This window comes from Halichoeres trimaculatus, unplaced genomic scaffold (assembly GCF_033239565.1).
Source record: "Halichoeres trimaculatus isolate MK-OKI-2021-1 unplaced genomic scaffold, fHalTri1.1 fHalTri1_scaffold_4, whole genome shotgun sequence".
In the NCBI taxonomy this organism is placed as follows: domain Eukaryota; kingdom Metazoa; phylum Chordata; class Actinopteri; order Labriformes; family Labridae; genus Halichoeres; species Halichoeres trimaculatus.
Window position 1 is genome coordinate 40091393 of NW_027437182.1, and position 20339 is coordinate 40111731.

General features: G+C 41.8%; 1 protein-coding gene across 5 annotated transcripts in view; it reads left to right on the forward strand.

The window, feature by feature from the left end:
* Window positions 1-1406: 1406 nt before the first annotated feature.
* szt2 (SZT2 subunit of KICSTOR complex) overlaps window positions 1407-20339 on the forward strand; it is a 151421-nt gene continuing 132488 nt past the window's right edge. For 4 of the 5 annotated variants that reach the window (XM_074668165.1, XM_074668166.1, XM_074668169.1 and 1 more), the window contains exons 1-7: window positions 1407-1595; window positions 2020-2145; window positions 11429-11602; window positions 12052-12222; window positions 13453-13575; window positions 15109-15271; window positions 18276-18382. In XM_074668165.1, coding sequence (XP_074524266.1) covers window positions 1572-1595; window positions 2020-2145; window positions 11429-11602; window positions 12052-12222; window positions 13453-13575; window positions 15109-15271; window positions 18276-18382 — 888 coding nt within the window. In that variant the 5' untranslated portion in view covers window positions 1407-1571. Of the gene's footprint in view, window positions 1596-2019; window positions 2146-11428; window positions 11603-12051; window positions 12223-13452; window positions 13576-15108; window positions 15272-18275; window positions 18383-20339 lie in introns of those variants that run through there. The other variant, XM_074668170.1, reaches the window with a different exon arrangement.

Below are 20339 nucleotides of genomic sequence, written 5' to 3' on the forward strand. Positions count from 1 at the left end.
TTAAACTTTTTTTCCGTTGCTAGGCGCTACCCAAATAGCTGCCTGTTGCAGCAGCTCTCTCGTCTTTGTCCGTTTCTTGTAATTTTTTTGTCTCTTTTTCGTCATCTTTGTATTTGGAGTGGATCATCAGTTTGTATGGTTCATTGTCGGTCACGGACACCAAACTTTTTGTGGCTTCGGCGATACTTTTTACAACTTTTCTCCTGTGTTTGTCTGGAGATCCTACATGTAACCATGGCTGCATTGTTTACATGCAAAATTAGCTGTTAGCAGCCTGTAGCATGTCAATGCTAACTAGTGTAAGGCTTGATGATTTCCCTCGAGCTGAGGAGGAGGAGGTGAGGACGACGTGCTGGTTCTCGGATGTGAGCTGGGAGGTGACGATGTGGACCTGTCCTTCTATCCATTGTTGTTGGGAACGTGGGATCCAGCCCCGGGGGATGGACGAGCTAGCTGTGCTAACCCAGCGGCATCGTGCTGTTCATGGACGTGGCTGACGGAGCTGACATCGGACGCCGGCGCCACATTGGAGGAGCTTCGCCTGCTGCGAGCAGACAGGATCCAGGAGACAGAGACTGAACAGACTGCTGGGGAGGCTCAGTCCTGGACCCTGTGGAGGTGGAGACTGGCTGGGCTGGAGAGTGGTGAACGAGTGGTGGATGGGATGTCATCATCTAATTTCTTATGGACTTTTTTTGCACTTTCTATACTCTTTCTTACTTTTGTTTTCTTAAATGCTGCGGTGACTCCTGAATTTCCCCTCGGGGATAAATAAAGTATTTTCTATTCTATTCTATTCTATTCTATTCTAATATCTCGTTTTTAAGATGACATTTTTTTTTCACTGGTGGAAATGGGTTCCTCTCCTGAGCTGGTTCAGCAGGGTTTCACACACAGCCACATCAGGAACATTCGTCACTACATCTGGAAGGCACAATAAAAATGTATTATTTACGTTCACTCTGTGATGTTCTTTATTCAGTAATGCAGAACACAATTCCTCCAAATCATGGTAAAATTTAGAATTTTAACTATAATGTTATTTCAGTCACCTTTTAAGTGTACAGAGAGATTCAAGTAAGCAGTCATAAAGTCCGTGTTGAGTCTCTGGATAATATAGAATCATGTGAAGAATTCCTGCCAACTAAAACCAGGCATGTCCAAAGTCAGGCCCAGGGGCCTATCATGGCCTAAGGTCCATCTTCATATGGCCCCCAGCTTTCATCTTTCAATGGATTAATTCATTATGTGACTGAAATGTGTCATGGTCTAAATAATGTCAACATTTACATTTCTGTCAAGTCCACCAACAAAACTAAAACATATCTAGTAAGGTCTCCCTGAACCGGACAGTGCATTGTGTGCTTGTATACTGGCATGTTTTATTTTGTTAGCTCTGACCGGAAGTGAACGCGCTGTCACCAGATCACGACAGACGAAGACAGACAGATGATAAACAAGTGGGGAAAGACTTTATCCCTGAGAAACACATGACAGCAGTGGTCGGCTGAGGTTTCCTGAGGTTTCCTGAGGTTTCCTGACGTCCCTGCGGTCCCCATGCGACACTCGGCATGGCAGAGAGACAGGACAACGAGGTAACTGCAGCTGCAGGCTGCACTCCCAAACACACAGCTTGATTTGGGCTTGGGAAGGTTTGATCTTACTTCTTTTACCTTATTGTGCTCCAGCCAGCCAGGAATCGGCACTGTCCCGCACAAGAGAGACGAATTAACACAGTGGCGGGTAAATAGGGCTGTGCTGAGATGAGAAGGGGGTGTTGAGCTGTGTTAGCCGTAGCCTCCAGCAGCTAACAGTGAGGCTGCAAACAGCACAACAACACGAGTCACGTTGGGTGTCTCATTACAATCAGAAGAGGGCTGGAAAGATTTACAGAGGTCAACTGTGTTTTCCTGTATCTTGGTCATCGTTTTTAACTATCCATTTCAGATGAGTGTGTAACACACACAGGACTGCTCATTTCTGAACATGGAAATACTCACTGTGCTTCTTCCTCTGGAGGTGGAGGAGGCTGACCAGATCTTCCTGCTGATGAAGGAGGAGTATCGCATCTCCAGGAATGTGCGCCTAGCCTGGTTCCTTGGCAAACTTAACCAGGTCATCTGGCCAGCCTCAAAGCCTGAACTAGTAAGATAAAATGACTTTTTCACTTTTTACCTTTACCTTTTCTGCCCCCAAGGGGGCATAGCTGAACCCCCCGAGGAAGGCTGATGGTGTCATTTCTTGGGGACTTTACCACTACCTGACTCTTACAAATGTGTTTCTAGTTTATTTTCTTATATCTTATTTAATTTATTCATAAAGGGACCATGTTCAATATTTGGCATAAATGTCACCATGTGATACATTTTGCCAGAGTTAGCTACACACCCTAGTCCCTTGGCAGGTCACAATGAAATTATTTCATAGTTGTAAAGCACACACGTCCACTGACTGGAAGACGGCAAACTGACGCAGTGGAGGCGGAGCCAAACCATTTACAATGGTATACACGAGACACAAATTTGAAAACGATCAAAAATTCTGAAAACGTTAAAGATGATGTTTGTCCAGTATCCTACAGCAGTGGTTCCCATCCTTTTCTGTCTTGTGTACCCCCTGACCCTTTTTGTCATCCCATGAGTCCCCCTCACTCACGCATGTTGATGATTCTTCAAGTAGTATCAGTAGGCCATAACACAACTGATAGTTACATGAAATTCTCTTTCTCTTATCGCTTTAATTTAGAATAGAATAGAAATTTATTGTCATTGTAACAAGTACAACGAAATTGAAGTCACAGCAGCAATCAAGAAAACCAAAGTAAGCAGGTGTATAGAAAGTGCAAAAAGCTCCATAAGAAAATAGATGCTGACAGCTTGTCCATCATTGTCCAGTCAGCCAGTCTCCACCTCCACAGGGTCCAGGACTGAGCCTCCCCAGCAGTCTGTTCAGTCTCTGTCTCCTGGATCTGTCTTACACCAGTTAGCATTGACATGCTACAGGCTGCTAACAGCTGAGTTCACATGTAAACAATGAAGCCATGGTTACATGTATGATCTCCAGACAAACACAGGAGAAAAGTAGCAAAAATATCGCTGAAGCCACAAACAGTTTGGTGTCCATGACCAACAATGAACCATACAAAGTAATGATCCACTCCAAATACAAAGATGACGAAAAAGAGACAAAAAAAATTCAAAGAAGAGAGAGCTGCTGCAAAAAGCATGTGATTCACTGTGACATATGGGAAAAGATTGTAGCATGTATAACTGCCTTGGCTGCATCCACAGAGCGGCAGCTTCTTGCATGTTTAAAGTTTGACAAACTGTAGTTGATGTTTTTCTTTACATGTTTCTTCATATTGAGGTTTGAGTTTAAAACTAGGCCAAGGTATTTGACCTCATTACCTGCTTTGATCTTCTCAGCCTTGAAGACAATGTCAGCGTTGATGGGCTGCATACTGGTTTTGGAGAAAAACACAACTTTAGTTTTACTTGTGTTAAGGCTGATCCATGACTGGCTGATCCAGGCTGTAACCTTCTGCAAAAACCAATTCCTACATTGAAAAATAAATCTATAACTTTCCAGTGATGCACCTTACCCTTGGATCTACAAGTGTAGAATATAAAACCAGAATTGGATGAGTTGCAAAGAATTTAAGCTCTATTTTAGCTAAAATAATCCAAAAACAACATATTTAATGTTGAAATAAAATTGGTGGCATGGAAAATGAAATTTTGCTCTTTAAATTTTCATAAACCAGCAGCATCCAAACAGAGCTTCAGATAGGGCCATGTTATCGCCTCATGTCTTCTCTATTAGCACTCTGTGAAGGAAATCCGAGGGTTTCTGGAGTTTTGGAAGTGTAATGTGGTCCCTCTCTTGTTTGGCATAGTCTGGGTGAGAAACAGTCATTGACCGGTCAGCTGATCAATCCCATGGTCAGTGGCATTTTGAAATAACTGGCACATGATGATCAAATAATGTCTGCAGACTCTGTTGGCAGCCAGGTCAGAGTGGCTGCTGTCGAGCAACGTTAGCAGTCCCTTCTGTGTCCACATCCCTGTTCTGAGCTCTACCTGCAGAGCTCAGGTGTTGAGGGATTGTGGGATACGGGCCATACTGTTTCATGCTATGTTATAAACCTTTCTCAAGCCTTACTACTATTTAATTGAATCACCTTTAATAACACACACAGGGTTTACAGCCTGGTTTTGGGGAGTAAATAGCTAAGACATTAATTGTGGATTTTAACAGTGGTGAGGACAAGCTGGGTCTAAAATAAATGTATTAGTTCATGCAGCGGGCCAGTGTTAAAGGAAGTGTGAGAAACAGTGCTGACTCCATCAACTCCAAACGTTTTGGGGAACAGATATACTAAGCCAACACAAATCTTCAACTTTATTTTTCGTTTTTCTCACTTCCTCTGTACACATCTGTGTACGTGATTGTGATTGTGTGTGTGTGTGTGTGTGTGTGTGTGTGTGTGTGTGTGTGTGTGTGTATACCATGGAGACTGCACACTGTGTTAAATGAGAGACAGTCTTGACTTTGAGTGACAGAATCTCTGCTCTACTATAATAGTGATTCTATAATTAGGGCTACATTTCAAGTCCATGAGGTATACTTATTAGTTTTACTAAATATTAATTCTAAGCAATGACCAATTCTACAGTGGGTCATTTGGGTGATATTTCCCTTTGATTTGATACAGAAAGTTAACAGGTTCAGTAGTTTATTTAGCTAAACCCTGAAAAACCCTGTAAATCAGCAATGGTTTGCTCCAAAGTCACATGATCCAAATCAGCTGAGGTCTCATCCTTTTCGGTTGGAACCTTGAAGAAAGTGTGACGTGTTTCAGCTCCTCCTCGTCAGTATTTCATCTGAATGATTGTCTGTACATGGGGCGCATTAACTGTTCATCAACTGTGTTACCAACATTTTCAGCTGTTCTTACTTTACATGTTATAAAGACCAAACTGTGAAGAAAAAGAGCAGAAATACGAGCTGATGGAGGTCAGGTGGTGGCATGCTGAAGGTCTGCAGTTAGCACAAGGGACAAAAAATGGAGGAAATGTGGACTGTGTTAGCATCACTAAATGGAGAGTTGGAGAGACAGGTTTCTCTCTTCTTGTCCTGTCAGCTGGTTACTGGGAATTTTGAGCCATAATTCTTTTAAAATTTAGTTAAACTGTGATGTAAATGATGAGGGACATTTCTGGGGAGTGTAGTCTGACAGAGAAATGTTGAATTACTCTGAATTCATTGTAACATGGTGAAAAAATGGTCACAGCTTTTGTCCATTACACAGTTGACAAAATTATGATCCAAATTATTTTATTACTTAAAATTTTTAGAATTAATTAGTGCTTAAGCTCATCAATAAATACATTTAGTACATTCCAACTTCATACTGTACTTTGCAAACAAATAGAATATGAAGCAAAAAAGCACTGTTTTTTTGGTTTACCTTAAATGTTCCCGTAATTACAGAACCACCAACATTTAACTGTTCCCATCTTTCCCTTCCTAAAGATGGTTTATGAGCAAGCTGTGCAGTTGGAGAGAAACGGCTCTTTTGTTAATGTCTTCACTGTTTTTATCAGCTATTAAGACTGTAACAGAGCTCACAAACAAACTAATGAAAACCAACAGTTTTAGAAAAGTGGTGAAAAGTTTTATTTTGAGCTGGAAGCTTCTTTTCTAACTCCCCATGCACCCTGATATAAATGTAAGTATTTCCTCAGTAAGCATTGTTTTGTTGATGATATTCCTTCATCCCAAATGACAGCATATCAATGTAAAGCTGGTTAGAATAGAATTCAACAGAATAGAGTAGAATGTACTTTATTAACCCCAGAGAAAATCCAAGTCATGAAAAGCATGATGCTGCTCTGCCCTCTGGTATTCTCTCTGTTGCTGGGTTAGCACAGCTAGCTCCTCCATTTTATTGGCAATAGATCTTACATTCCCCAAAACCATGGATGGAAAGGCAGGCTAATGGCGTCTCTTTTGAGCTCACTGCAGTACCAACATGCAGTCCTCGCCTCCTTCTGCACAGCCTGCAGGGAGCATTAGACCTAGCACCACTTAGCATCAGCTACAAGCTGCTAACAGGTAAAGTCTTGTGTGTAAACAATGTGAACATGGCGGACACACACAGGAACAACAAAAGTAAAAACAGCACTGCAAATATTCACAGTTGGGTGTCCATGGCTAACCAATGAGAAATTAAGATATAAAAAGTAATGACAGGCCCTAAATATGTGCAGAACTGAAAAGAGAAGAAAAAAAAAGGAATAAAGGGAGAGTTGCTACAACAAGTAGCCTCTCAAGCAGGCTACTTGTTGCTACTACTTGCTACAGCTTGGCAACCAGGGGGTGAGTGTTAAGTCTTTTGGGACGTTCAGAATAATGTAGCTTAATATTACTGCTGTTGTATTTATCCATCATGTTCTGAAGTCTAAGGCACCAAATGTATTTTTCTATTTCATGTGAGTCCATTCAAAATGTTCCTAGCTAAGGCCTGAACCACACGTATATGGATATATTCCTAAACGCACATTTTCTGTCCAATTGGGCCTCTCAACCACACGAACACAGCGATTTCACCCACATAAACGGAGATTTTTAAAAACGGATAAAAAGGTGAAGAAATAAAAAAATATCCAGTTGAGTGGATCCATGTAGCAGTGTTAAACGGAGCTGGTGTTGACGTGATGATGTCAAGCGCCTAGCAACAAGTCATTATGTTTAACTGCGCATGCTCATTACATTCTTCTTCTATGGTTTTCACATTTTGCTAACCTGCCACTTATCGGCCAGGCATGGCATTGCAGGCTTCAGAGGCGATCGTTTTCAGTTTGGCCTCTTCGTATGAACAGAGATATTTCTGTGGTGTGGATGGAGATTTTTTTTTAAACCAGGACAAAGATATCTGATCAACAAATACCCATATACGTGTGGTTCAGGCCTAAAATAACTGTGTGGGTAGACAGTGATGTTGATGGGATAATGTTGTTTCATGATATAATGGTTGGTTTGTTGACGTCAGCATTGGCTGGTAACAGGTTGATAAGCAGTCTGTGCACTGACATGTGCTGCTACAGCCTGTACATCACTATAGGTAAGAGTCTATGGTCAAACTTCAAAACCTAAAATGTGACACGACCATTTTTTAACAAAAGTAGTGGCATCAAAATAAACATTATGAAACAAACTGAAAATGTAGTTTGCGGACTATGAGCTGCTACATTTTTCACACCCTTTGAACCTGCGGATTGAACAATGGTGCGCCTAAAACACAGGTTTTTACGGTCTAACGAGCTTCATAGCCTTGTAGCATTGAAACCAATAGTTTATTTTCGTTATCATTAAAATACGTGCCAAAGAAAAATATGAGTTTTGCCAAACTTTGACGGAGTGTAGGCATAAATAGCCAGCCTGCTCCAGTGCGTTCGGCTTGATCAACTGCTGTCATTTCAGCAGGTGTTTCTGCTGATGGGAAGGGACAACAAGCGTTGTGCTAGTTTGCTATAACTTTGTTTTCACTTTTGTTGTCCAATAAACGTGTAGCTACAAAATGCCTTTGATAGGCTCTTGTTCTGAGGATGAAACACTGTCCAGCGCCACATCATGTTGTTCTGTTGGGACAAGGTTATTGCTTTAACTCCTTGTGAGTGATGATGATAAATATCTTAAGACAGCATTACATGATTTAGGAATCCTACCTTGGATTGATAAAGCTGTAGACCGAGGTCTGCCTCAAAAGTTTTTTTTTGGTTGTAGTTCAGGTTTTAGTTCTGAACTGTCGCCCTTCGTTCTTCAGTCAAAATCACTGCCAACGATCTGTCAGTATCTCTGTGTTTGTCTGTTGTCCGAAAAGCGCGATAGGGACGGTAAAAAACACGTCAGTGAAATGTAATGTCTCATGCCACAGCCGTCTATTTTACAGCAGCAGTGTTTAGAGGAAAAAAAGCTCAGAAATCTTTAGTGCTTCATTAAACAACCTTACAAGCTTCAGAAAACACACAGAACATATATGTAGAAAAACTCATGGAACGAAAAAAACAGTAATGTTAATTAAAAAAAAAAAGGCATCCAAAATGTTATCAGTTAATTGCTCACCTTTTTTAAATGAAATGCAAAAGTTTATTTTCTTTCTGTAAGTATTCTTCTTTCCTCTGACCCAGTTTGCTCACCAGTACAGTGCACTTCAAGCTTGAAATGGGATAAGTTTCTCTTCCAGAAGCACATTGTGGGCAATGGCATTTGTTCTTTTACAGTATTCGACATTTTCCACCTGCTAGTAGGGCTGGGTGATATGGCCAAAAAATAAAATCTCGATTTACGATTTTTTGACATTTTTTTTTCCTTTTAAAGAAAACAATAAGTACAAATGAAAGAGATAACTCAAATCCAGTTTTGTTTTCATTTTTTCAAAAACTTAATAAAAGTAACCTCTATTTGACTCTTGGAATTGGATTTTCAGCTTTTCTTCTCTTTCAGTAACTTCCCTTTGTAGTTTTAAAGGAGGCAGACTTATTTACATTCACAGTGAAAGCTGCACCATTTTGTACATTTTGAATTTAAATAACTGTAATACTGTTAAGAAAAGCTACGAAAAGCGTGTACAGTACTGTTTCAGTGCTCTATAGCACTGTTCAGTTATATTCTACTTTTAAATTAATAAAAAAAAACACTTTGTTTCTGTCTAGTTTTATTTTTAAAGGCTGTAGCCTGTTTATCCTGTATTTTAATTAGTGCTGTCAGGCGATTAAAAAAAAATCTTAATTAATCACATTTTATTCTCATATCTGCTTTTATATATATATATATATATATATATATATATATATATATATATATATATATATATATATATATATATATATATATATATATATATATATATATATATATATATATATAAATAACACTTTTAGATATCCTGAGGCATAAGGAACAAATGAAAAAGTGTTATGGTTCTATCTTTACAAAATCTACACAGTCCTGCACCTAAGATAAGCTGATTTGATTTTTAGGAAGTTTTTTTTGCTTCTGTTCACATTTTTACTCGATGTGAACTCAATTTTCACTGCAATATAAACTTCTATACGTCTATGAGGTCAGGAGAACCAGGGCTAAAGGCTAAAACTGTGAGGAACTATGTACAAAACACTTTTTCCAAGTCTTGGATCAAAGAAAAGTGAAGTATTCTCAGTTTAACATGCTCTGAACACACAAACTGTTACTGATTGGTGCAGAGCAGCCCCAAGCTGAAACATGACACCAGGAAGATGGAAGGAATTTTTAAAGAATTTTTTAGATTTAAATACAGGACAAATATCGATCATTCAGGGCTTGTTTGATGCAGTAAAGAGTGTGAAATGACCTGTTTTTTTACAGAATTGAGCTTTCTGACGAGAGCACCACTTTTTTCATGTAGGACAAACGGTTTGTAAATGCTAGACATTTGAAAATAAGTGCACCTTTAAACGCCTCACGGGTTTGGGATCCAGATTAATCTGCGTTAATTTTTATAACGCGTTCATTTGCAGTGTAATTAATTAATCTAATTAACGCGTTAAAATGACAGCCCTAATTTTAATACAAACAAATACCGTAAAGTACCAAATAAACGCCGGGTTCTAAATAAATGCCGGGTTCCAAATAAACGCCGGGTTCCAAATAAACGCCGGGTGTAGCAGCAGGTTTAGAAAAATAGACGCCTGTTCCAAATAAACGCCAGGGGTTTGGTAAGTTGCTCGGCGCAGCCTAAGAGCCGCAGTCAATTTCTTTTGTTTTTTTTTCATTCCATGGTCGTAGTCACAGAACACACATGCAAACGCTGAGCTCACAACTGACAGTTGACTCTTGAAAACTGATTTTTGTAAAAGAAACATAATCAGACTGTACCTTATTAGTAGTGGTGCAACGGATCATGATTGATCTGTGGTCCGTTCGGATTGAGGTGATCGGTTCGGCACACACATGACCCTACAGCAGTGTTTTTTGTGCAGCAGAAGCCCAGAGCGCTCGCACCAAACACCCCCTCCCTGCTCATCTGCTCGTCTGCCCCGTCTGCTCGTATGCCCCGTCTGAGTGTAGACTCAGACGGGGCCACTTGACCCAAAACACAAATAAACAGACTCCCACCGAAAAAATCTGATATCGGTCTGCATTCACGCTTTATTCAGAGCACTTTCAGCGGGTTACTTTCACACAAAAACACCGCTAAATAAGGCTCTAGTTCTCACCGTGTCGTAAAACGCTGGGTACGATCGGCACTCGCTGCTTAGTGTATCAGTCCACGGGCGGCGAGCAGATATAAACAAACGCAGGTAGTCTGCCAGGACGAATTATGCAATAACAACGTAAAGATGAGGAGGCTTTGAAGAGTCAAAGAAGAAGACGTTACTTCTTCCACTGAATGTTATTTTCTGGGAAAGAAATAAACGCCTGTTCCAAATAAACGCCCGGTCTGCTCAGTGATTGAAACAAATAAACGCAATGGCTACTATTTGGTATTTTACGGTAAGTAAAAATACATGCTATTTATTCAAGTGTGGGCTCACAAATTTCATGCCTCCCTGCATAGGGATGGGTGCCGAATTAGGTACTTTTATAGGTACCGGCCGAATTCTGTCAAAAGTACCGGGTATCGATCCACGTAAAATCAAAAGATACCATGTTTAGGTACCTAAACGCATCCTTGTGACAGAATCATGTTTTGAAAAGACTTCACTTTTTTACATGTTGGAAAACCGCGATGTATTACAGTTATCTCAATTTGAAGGAAAAATACCGTGATGTAAATTTTGGGCAATATCGCCCTTCCCTAGGCACCACTACCAGAGTCAGAACGCTGGGAAACACAAGCTTTCAAAAACAGCTGAGCAGAGAGAGGATTAACAAACTGCTGCTGTTTCATGTTTTTAGTGTAATTTCTTGTGGATCATTTGTGGGTTGTTGTTAGCCCCACAGGGCCACTTTTAGGTGGGGTGGTGTGACACTTGATTGCTGATAAACTCACCCTCTCTGAAATGTCATTTAGTCAAGGATGAGAAGACTAAGTTCAGCATTGCACGTTAAATTTAGTCTACTGTTTAAAATGCTTGAATAGTAAATGCAGGAAAATAAAATAGAATACAAACTGCAAAGATGCTAAAATAGTGACTAAAATAGTGACATACTAAATATTCGAATGCTAACTAAACACTGAAAAGCCTGAGTGTTGGAGACCAACATGAAGGGTGATCAAACAGCACCAGGTGAAGTGCAGTAAGGATTAGTGAGTGCAGGTAGAGGAAGGTATACAACAGGTACAAATGACATTCAGTCATGAGTAAAGAGGCACTGAGGAGTGCATTATGGGGGTTTTGGGTTGGGTGTCTGATGCCCTGTTTGTCTTTGGATCCGTTTACAGCTGACCTCGGATAACGAACTGGACTTGCTGAGCATCCTACCCAAAGGATGGCAGCCGGATTTCCCCCCCACAGTCTGTCCCTACATATTCCTGCCATCAACCCGGGCCACCTTCCTGGCTCGGAGGTACCGCTTCATCATCGAGCTGGACCTCAGCCCCTCTACGGGGATTGTAGTAAGACTTTACATTTGTTGGATGGTTGCTCAGCTCATGATGACAACATGGTAACAGTGTTTATCAAGTGTTTTCCTGGTGTTGGCTTTCAAAATGTGTGTAGTTGTAAAATATTTATGTATGGGTAAAATAGGGAGTGTACAGATGAAAGAACTGAAGATGTGTTAAAGGAAACCAAACTCTACAACATGAGAAACACTTTTGTCGTTACAGAAGTTTAGTCTGTACACAGTGTTGCCGTTTGCATGAAAACTTTGGAATGCTAACCTCTGGATAGACATGGACTGTGTCTGTACTGGTTCACCTGTTTGTCCCTGTGGACTTGAATCAGGTGTATCTGCGGTGAAGGGAATAACAGCGTTACTAATGCTGTTATTTTTTACAAGTCATGTGATGCAGGAATGACTGGTTTGTGGTAATGTTTGGTGTTTGTTTCCTCCACCCTGCAGGATGACAGCACAGGAGAGATGATCTTTGATGAGGTGTTTCATGCCTTATCCAGGTGCCTGGCTGGTCTGGCCCAACCCTTTAAAGTCCCTGGAACTGATGAAGTGTTCAAGCCCAAGATCTTTGTCACCATCTTGGTTTATTCGTCTATCATCGGCCTCACCTCTCACCAGGTGATTACGTCTCTTTTCTGTGATCCTGCCTTTGGTCCCCAGGGTTTAGGAAGTCATCAAAGAGCTCAGGACAGTGAACTGAACTGAGCTGACATAAACACCTCAGAGAGAAAACTCTGAACAAAGTCTTTGAGACTTTTAAACTTTCAGGTTGAAAGAAGTGTGTGTGTGTGTGTGTGTGTGTGTGTGTGTGTGTGTGTGTGTGTGTGTGTGTGTGTGTGTGTGTGTGTTAACTTAAGACCTTACACGTGTTTAAACTGAAACTGATTTCCCTCCAGATCACATCTGAGTCTTCTCTTATTCACTTTTTCTTAAGGACGGAACTCTTTTCACTTCATCTTTTGGATACAGAGACTCTGGTCATTTTTTATACATGAGTAAATCCCTAATGAACAGTTGGTGTAAGACAGGTATGCATGTATGGACAGTTTGGGCAATAGACATAGTATTGAGTGAAATAAGATGGTAGACGTGCTGCTCTTATTCTTATCAGCAGTGAGCGTGATGCAAACATTACACAGCAGGTGATTTGGACACATGTTACTTTGAGCAGGCCATATCAGCTGCTTGACCCTGATTTCATGAACTACTAGCCACAGCCAGACTTCTTGTATCAGGTTAGTCTTCTCTCTGGAGATGGACTTTACAATCACTTGGGTGGCCCTCCTGTGGGTGGCCCTCCTGTGGGTGGCCCTCCTGTGGGTCTCTGCTGCATTGACCATCATCATCTTAAAGTTAGCATCATCACTCTGCCACAGTTGTCTGTTAAGTTGGCCAACTTTTGGTCCGGTTTGCTCTGGACGATGACTGCAGCTCTCTATTTCTCCTGCCTATAGCTCCTGTCACTGCGTCTCTGCTGTGACTTACAGGTCACTGCAGCCATTGTGAGGTCACTGGCTTTAAGAAAAGGTGGCGCCCTCTGTTGTTGCCAACATGTAGTGACCCTAGAAAACTATCAGCATGTGTCAACAGTTAGACCCTGATTATAAGATGCCCCCCCCCCCCCACCCCCCCACCACACACACACACACACACACACACACACACACACACACACACACACACACACACACTTTTCCACATCATTTTCAATGAAAAAACTCATCTTATCTTGGGGTCAGTACAGTACTTGTGATTTTCCTCTTCACTTTGAAAGTCTCCCGCCTGTTTCTGTGTGATGTGTAAAGCCTCTGTTGGTGTTGTTGCTGATGCTCTTCTGCTCATCTGCAGGTTTTGGTACAAGGCTGCCAGCTTGACAGAACAGATCTTGATGAGTTCCTTCGCCAGATCTATCAGCAGCTCAGAGCTGTGGAAAACAACATTGCACAAGTCCTACATCAGCAGCATGAGCAGGTAAGTGCTCATGAACAAGAGATTTGCATGATCCTGGACAATTTGTTGAGAAACAAAGAGTTAAAATCCCTCAGGTTCCAACTTCCTTAGTAACTACCAGAAGAGGTCTTTGTCAGTTTTGGATCAGAAAGGCTGCACAGATGACTATCATTTAGCTAAGGGTTAATAATTGGATCGTTTTCAGAGTTCAATTTCAGATAAACAAACCAAAAAATAAATGTTCATTTGACCTTATGCAGGTGTTGTCTTTGTTGATGCTAATAAACTTTAAACACTCAAAGGGGCTGTGAGGACTTTCTAAGTGATCTTAAAAAAGTCTCCCCTCTAGATTTCTGCCTGACCCTGATCCACACTTTAAAATGAGATTATCAGCACCAATATTACACCTTATTCCTAAATGCTACTTCTTAGCTTTCAGGTGGGGTCAAGCAGGACCGGATCAAATTACAGCACGTCTGAGTCTCTATGACAACACCACGCTGGCTGATGAAGTGTAGCAGAGAGACCTGTGTTTTCCTCTTCTGAAAACGACTTCTGTGATTAATGTTGTAGTGATGGTGGAACCAGGATTCACTAATGTTACACATTACAGACACGTGTCAGAGCACCGGGTTGCCAGCTGAGCTAAATATAGACAGCTACTAAACTACAGTACTGGCAGAGTTAGCTTGTTGTCATGTTTCAAAGCGTAGCTCTACCTAACTGTGTGAGACTCTGGGCCAAAAGGTGGCGCTGCAGTCTCATTGAAACTGATAGTCCTCACGGCATGTTTAAGGTTATGACGCATGTTATTTAAAAGGGTGATGGTTTTATTTGATTTCATAAAGGGACAATGATTTTGACCTTAACTGCAAGTTTCATTTGATGTTACGGTGGTTGGCTCCTGATCCAGTGGAAAATCTTTTTAAACAGAACAAACTGAGCTCAGTTGACCAGTGGATTGTGCTACATTTTTGTTTTTATGGTTTGTTGGCTCATATCTTGGGGAGGCTGTGGCTCAGTGGTAGAGTAGTCGCCTCTCCATCGTAAGGTTGGGGGTTCAATTCCAGTCACGCGTCGAAGTGTCCTTGAGCAAGATACTGAACCCCAAATTGCTCCCACTGATGGTCAGTGGTGTGTGGATGGGTGTGAATGGATTAGATAAAAACTGATGGTTTCCATAGGAAATCCACCATCAGTGTGTGTGGTGTGTATGGGTGAATGAAGACTAGCAGTCTAAAGCACTTTGAGTGGTCTGAGAGACTAGAAAAACTCTATTTAAGTACTGGTCCATTTACCATTTACCATTACCATTTACCATCTCGGAGGACCACTCAAAAAAAAAACAAATAATACCAAAAAACCTTCAACAGAAAGGTTTGGATTTGCAAGACACTTTTCAGAGTTTTCAAAGAATAATTGATCAACCTGAGAAAGTGCCAGAGAGCTGTATGTTCTGATGATCTGGTTGGGGTAAAGGAGTGTGACATCAAACCTTGGCTTTGATCTTTCGACTTGTCAGTGAAGAAGTCTGTTTCCTTCCTGTGCTTTCAGCCTCTGGAGCCGGTCCAGAGCTCAGGTGTCCATAGCAACCACCTGGATGAGCAGCCACCACGAAAGCAGGGCATCTCCATGGTGTCAGCTGACATGGGTCTGGTCAGCATGGTGCGTCAGGGCATCCTGGCCCTTCAGCTGCTGCCTCCAAACTCCAGTGCAGGTAGAGTCTGGCTTGGTAAACTAAGTTGTTACTCAGCTCTACACCAGTGTGAGGAGGTCCTCTCCTGATTCCTCAGATGAACTCTACAGCTGTGGCTCAGACTCAGATCTCCCCTCTGAACAGGTTTTAAAAAGTCACTGTGGTTTGGAACAGGAACTGTGTTCTGTTTTACAGAACAAAGAACATGAAAATGTAAAGTGCGGTAAATTGGTGTCAAATAATGACTAATTAATTATTAACAGCAGAATGCCAGAATCTCACCAGAGCGAAAGTATAACTTTCAAAAGACATCTAAACTTACAATAGGTGAGTTTAAATTTAAGTCGAGGCACCAACCAATTTTGGAAAAAACAGGGAAACTTTAGAAAAGTTTACTGTCAGAATTTGTGATTTAATAAATCATAGAATTATCTATGATCAAGTCTCAATATCAAAAGGCTACTACATCAATTGTGAGTTCTTTACAGAGACCATTAATTTCAACCACACAAAGACAGAAAGCAATTTCTTTATATATGATAAGTTTATTTACTAACTAAAAGAAGAAATATGTGCATGAATAAATGAACAGGTGAAAGATATGAAAGAATCAATGCATAGAGGAATGAAAAGTGATACTGATCATAATAAACAAAGGACATAAACCACCCATCTAATCTACTCTGACCCACCCAAGATCTCTGGGAATTGACCAGTGTATACCAGTAAATGGAAGATTATTGAACCTTGCTCAAGTCCAGAGGGTCGAGGAGGAACTGAGTGAGGAGCTGTGGCAGTGACAGATATGGCAGAGTCCCACTGTTGAAGACGCTGGCTGCAGTCACAGACAGGAGGCCAGCTGCAGGTCAGCTGACTGTCATGGAGGTGATGTTGGATGAGTTGAGTCTGTAGTGTCTATTGTATCATCAGCGGCGGAACAGCAGCAGTGATGCCTGGCGTTGTGTCAAAACTTGGGCAGAGTTCCAAAGTTGAATCACCGCATGGGGAAGCCGTGATCAGCGCTCGTTTCCTGACGTCAGCGCGTGGGGAAATCCTGCATATCAGTTTGTCTCAGGCAGAGACATAGGCACCGGTGGATGGCTGGATACAGTCGGCTGCAGAGTTTGGAGACTGTGAGGAGTCCAGAGCTGGATGTTGCGGTGCAGGTTGCGAAGACATGCTGAGATCACAGTTGTTGACAAAGTGTAAAGATTGAAGAGCAGAGATAAGAGCCGTCATCCACACCCTACCCTAGTGTGGACTTTTAGTGCTAACTTTGTTTTTGCGCCAGAACAGGATACCACCCCTCGACTCATCTTTCTGCACGTGGATCAACTTATCCCAGAGATCACTAACTAACTATTACTTTAAACTGTCAAGAGATTCACACTAGTCAAAATCACATTTCTTATGATTTAAGCTTCACATCAAGACTAAACATGACAGGTTTTTCTCTTTAGTATAATAAAAATGAAGATGTTACAATGGAATATGTTTCATAAAAAACCGTGTTCACACACATTTTCAATGGCTTTTATTACACAATACATTTTTACAAAGGTAATAGAATAGAATAGAATAGAATAGAATAGAATAGAATAGAATAGAATATACTTTATTTTTCCCTGAGGGGAAATTCAGGAGTCACAGCAGCAATCAAGAAAACAAAAGTAAGAAAGTGTAAAGAAAGTGCAAAAAGTGTCCACAAGAAAATAGATGACAACATCCCGTCCACCACTCGTCCACCACTCTCCAGTCCAGCCAGTCTCCACCTTCACAGGGTCCAGGACTGAGCCTCCCCAGCAGTCTGTTCAGTCTCTGTCTCCTGGATCCTGTCTGCCCACAACAGGCGAAGCTCCTCCAATGTGGCGCCGGCCTCCGATGTCAGCTCCGTCAGCCACGTCCGTGAACAGCACGATGCCACTCTGCCCTCCAGCAGCCCCTCTGTTGCTGGGCTGGCACGGCTAGCTCGTCCATCCCACCGGAGATAGATCCCACGTTCCCAACAACGATGGATGGAAGGACAGGTCCACGTCGTCACCTCCCAGCTCACACCCGAGAACCAGCACGTCGTCCTCACCTCCTCCTTCTCACCTTGAGGGAAATCATCAAGCCTTACACTAGTTAGCATTGACATGCTACAGGCTGCTAACGGCTAATTTCACATGTAAACAATGCAGCCATGGTTACATGTAGGATCTCCAGACAAACACAGGAGAAAAGTAGTAAAAATATCACTGAAGACACAAAAAGTTTGGTGTCCATAACCAACAATGAACCATACAAAGTGATGATCCACTCCAAATACAAAGATGGCGAAAAAGAGACGAAAAAATTACAAGAAACGGACAAAGAAGAGAGAGCTACTGCAACAGGCAGCTACTTGGGCAGTGCCTAGCAACGAAAAATGCAGATAAAAGTCTTTGAATTTACAGCGATGTCTCGATGTTTTATGGTTTCACCAACATCAGAGGAAGGGATGAGGCAAACTTGGGGAGAAAACCACTTTAGCAGAGACCTGATGTTTGGACAACTTGCTTAGATTTACCTCTCCTTCCTTGGGAGTTCAGTTTATAACAATAATAACAATAATGATACATTTAATTTGTAGAGCGCTTTTCAAGATACTCAAAGACGCTTTACACAGGTTAATAATAAAAAATCATATAAAATAACACAGAAAATAAAATAGGAATTCAAAAGAAGCAAGACAAAAATAACCAAGTAAATTTAGAGGCAAACAAACCTTAGAAGCATTTTTAAAAAGGTGGGTTTTGATGAGTTTTCTGAAAGTGGAGAGGTTGGGACAGGTAAGGTTGTTTACGGCGGCAACAGAGAAAGCTCTGTCCCCCCAGGTTCGGTGCTTAGTGTCAGGTGAAAGGGCCAGGAGGTGGGCTTCAGATGACCGAAGGTAATGAGAGGGGCTGTAGTGGTGTAGTTTAGAGCGGAGCCAGACCAGAGTGCCCGACCTTCATTACAGTGATTTCAGAACATGTGAATAATTGGTCTGTATCATGCCCTCCAGGTATCATTGTGATCACAGATGGGGTTACGAGCGTTCCTGACGTGGCTGTGTGTGAAACCCTGCTTAACCAGCTCAGGAGTGGAACTATTGCCTGCTCCTTTGTTCAGGTAAACACAGTCTACAACACCTGAAGCTATAAAATATATATAAGGGACAGTGCTGTCACAGCTAGTGACCATTCATCCATTCACCATCATTCATTGTTGTGACGAAGCTACACACATGCACACGCACACGCACACACATACCCACAGCAGGCTTTCCCCGTACCTGTCAGCGTTTCATCCACCTGTTCAGCATGCCGTTACCCCCCTGCCCCTCTCCTCTCAGAGCTTCTAAGAGTACACACACAGAGGCTCCAACGCTCTGCAAACACTTTTTCTTTGTTTGGTTCACTTACTGACCTCGAGCCAAATGAGGTTGTGTCTGAAATGTGGAAACAAAATGCATCGAATAATAATATTACTCATGTCTGATGGCCAAAAGCGTCTACACATGTGAAATCTTTTTTCTTTGTTTTGAATCATTTGACTGTGCTTTGGGTGAAGAAAACCTCATATAAAATGGGTGAATTATTCCTTTAAATGTTAGGTTCATTTCATCTCTGTGTTTTGATAATTGAATTTTTTTTGGCCAGGTGGTTGGTGAGTTAGAGTGGAGATCAGACCACAGTGACGTTGTTTTTTCAAAGAATCTTTTATTTATTTATTTTTGCACTTTTGTGAAGAGTTGTCTTTGCACTGTGGAAACAGGCAACCAATTAATTATTACCTAAACTTCTCTTTCCCACTTAATCAGTGTTTTTCCCCACATTGTTTTGGAAAAGAACCCTGGGACATTCATTCAGTCTGCAGTAGTGATCTGTACGATTTTATGTTTCAGCCTTTTGAAATTCACTGGAACTCAATGGAAAAGTAAAAAATAGAATCAGTGCAATACATTCAATATAAGATGAGTAAAAAAAAGAATTTCAACTAGATAAAATAAAGTAATATATCAGCTTAGCTCAGTCAAAGGATGAGATCTGAATGGTTCATCAGCTCCAGGAAGATTAATTAACAAAGATGCTACAGTGTGTAAGTATGAACCCAAAACAAGTGAGTGAGGGAAGAGAAGAACTGGTCATCTGAGATGAGAGTAGAAGGTCAGAGAGAAAGGTCAGAGTGAGAGGTCAGAGAGAGAGGTCATAGAGTGAGGTAAGAGTGAGAGGTCAGAGTGAGAGGTAAGAGTGAGAGGTAAGAGTGAGAGGTAAGAGTGAGAGGTCAGAGTGAGAGGTGAGAGGTCAGAGTGATAGGTCAGAGTGAGAGGTCAGAGTGAGAGGTCAGAGTGAGATGTGAGAGTGAGAGGTAAGTGTGAGAGGTCAAAGGTCAGGGTGAGAGGTAAGAATGAGAGGTCAGAGTGAGAGGTAAGAGTGAGCGGTCAGAGTGAGAGGTCAGAGTGAGAGGTCAGAGTCAAAGGTCAGCATGAGAGGTCAGAGTGAGAGGTCAGAGTCAAAGGTCAGCATGAGAGGTAAGAGTGAGAGGTAAGAGTGAGAGGTGAGAGTGAGAGGTCAAAGGTCAGAGTGAGAGGTAAGAATGAGAGGTCAGAGTGAGAGGTAAGAGTGAGCGGTCAGAGTGAGAGGTCAGAGTCAGAGGTCAGAGAGAGAGGTAAGAGTGAGAGGTCAGAGTGAGAGGTCAGAGAGAGAGGTAAGAGTGAGAGGTCAGAGAGAGAGAGGTAAGAGTGAGAGGTAAGAGTGAGAGGTCAGAGAGAGAGAGGTAAGAGTGAGAGGTAAGAGTGAGAGGTCAGAGTGAGAGGTCAGAGGTCAGAGTGATAGGTCAGAGTGAGAGGTCAGAGTGAGAGGTTAGAGTGAGAGGTGAGATGTCAGAGTGAGAGGTCAGAGTGAGAGGTCAGAGTGAGAGGTCAGAGTGAGAGGTCAGAGTGAGAGGTCAGAGTGAGATGTGAGAGTGAGAGGTATGTGTGAGAGGTCAAAGGTCAGAGTGAGAGGTAAGAATGAGAGGTCAGAGTGAGAGGTCAGAGTGAGCAGACAGAGTCAGAGGTCAGAGTCAGAGGTCAGAGTGAGAGGTC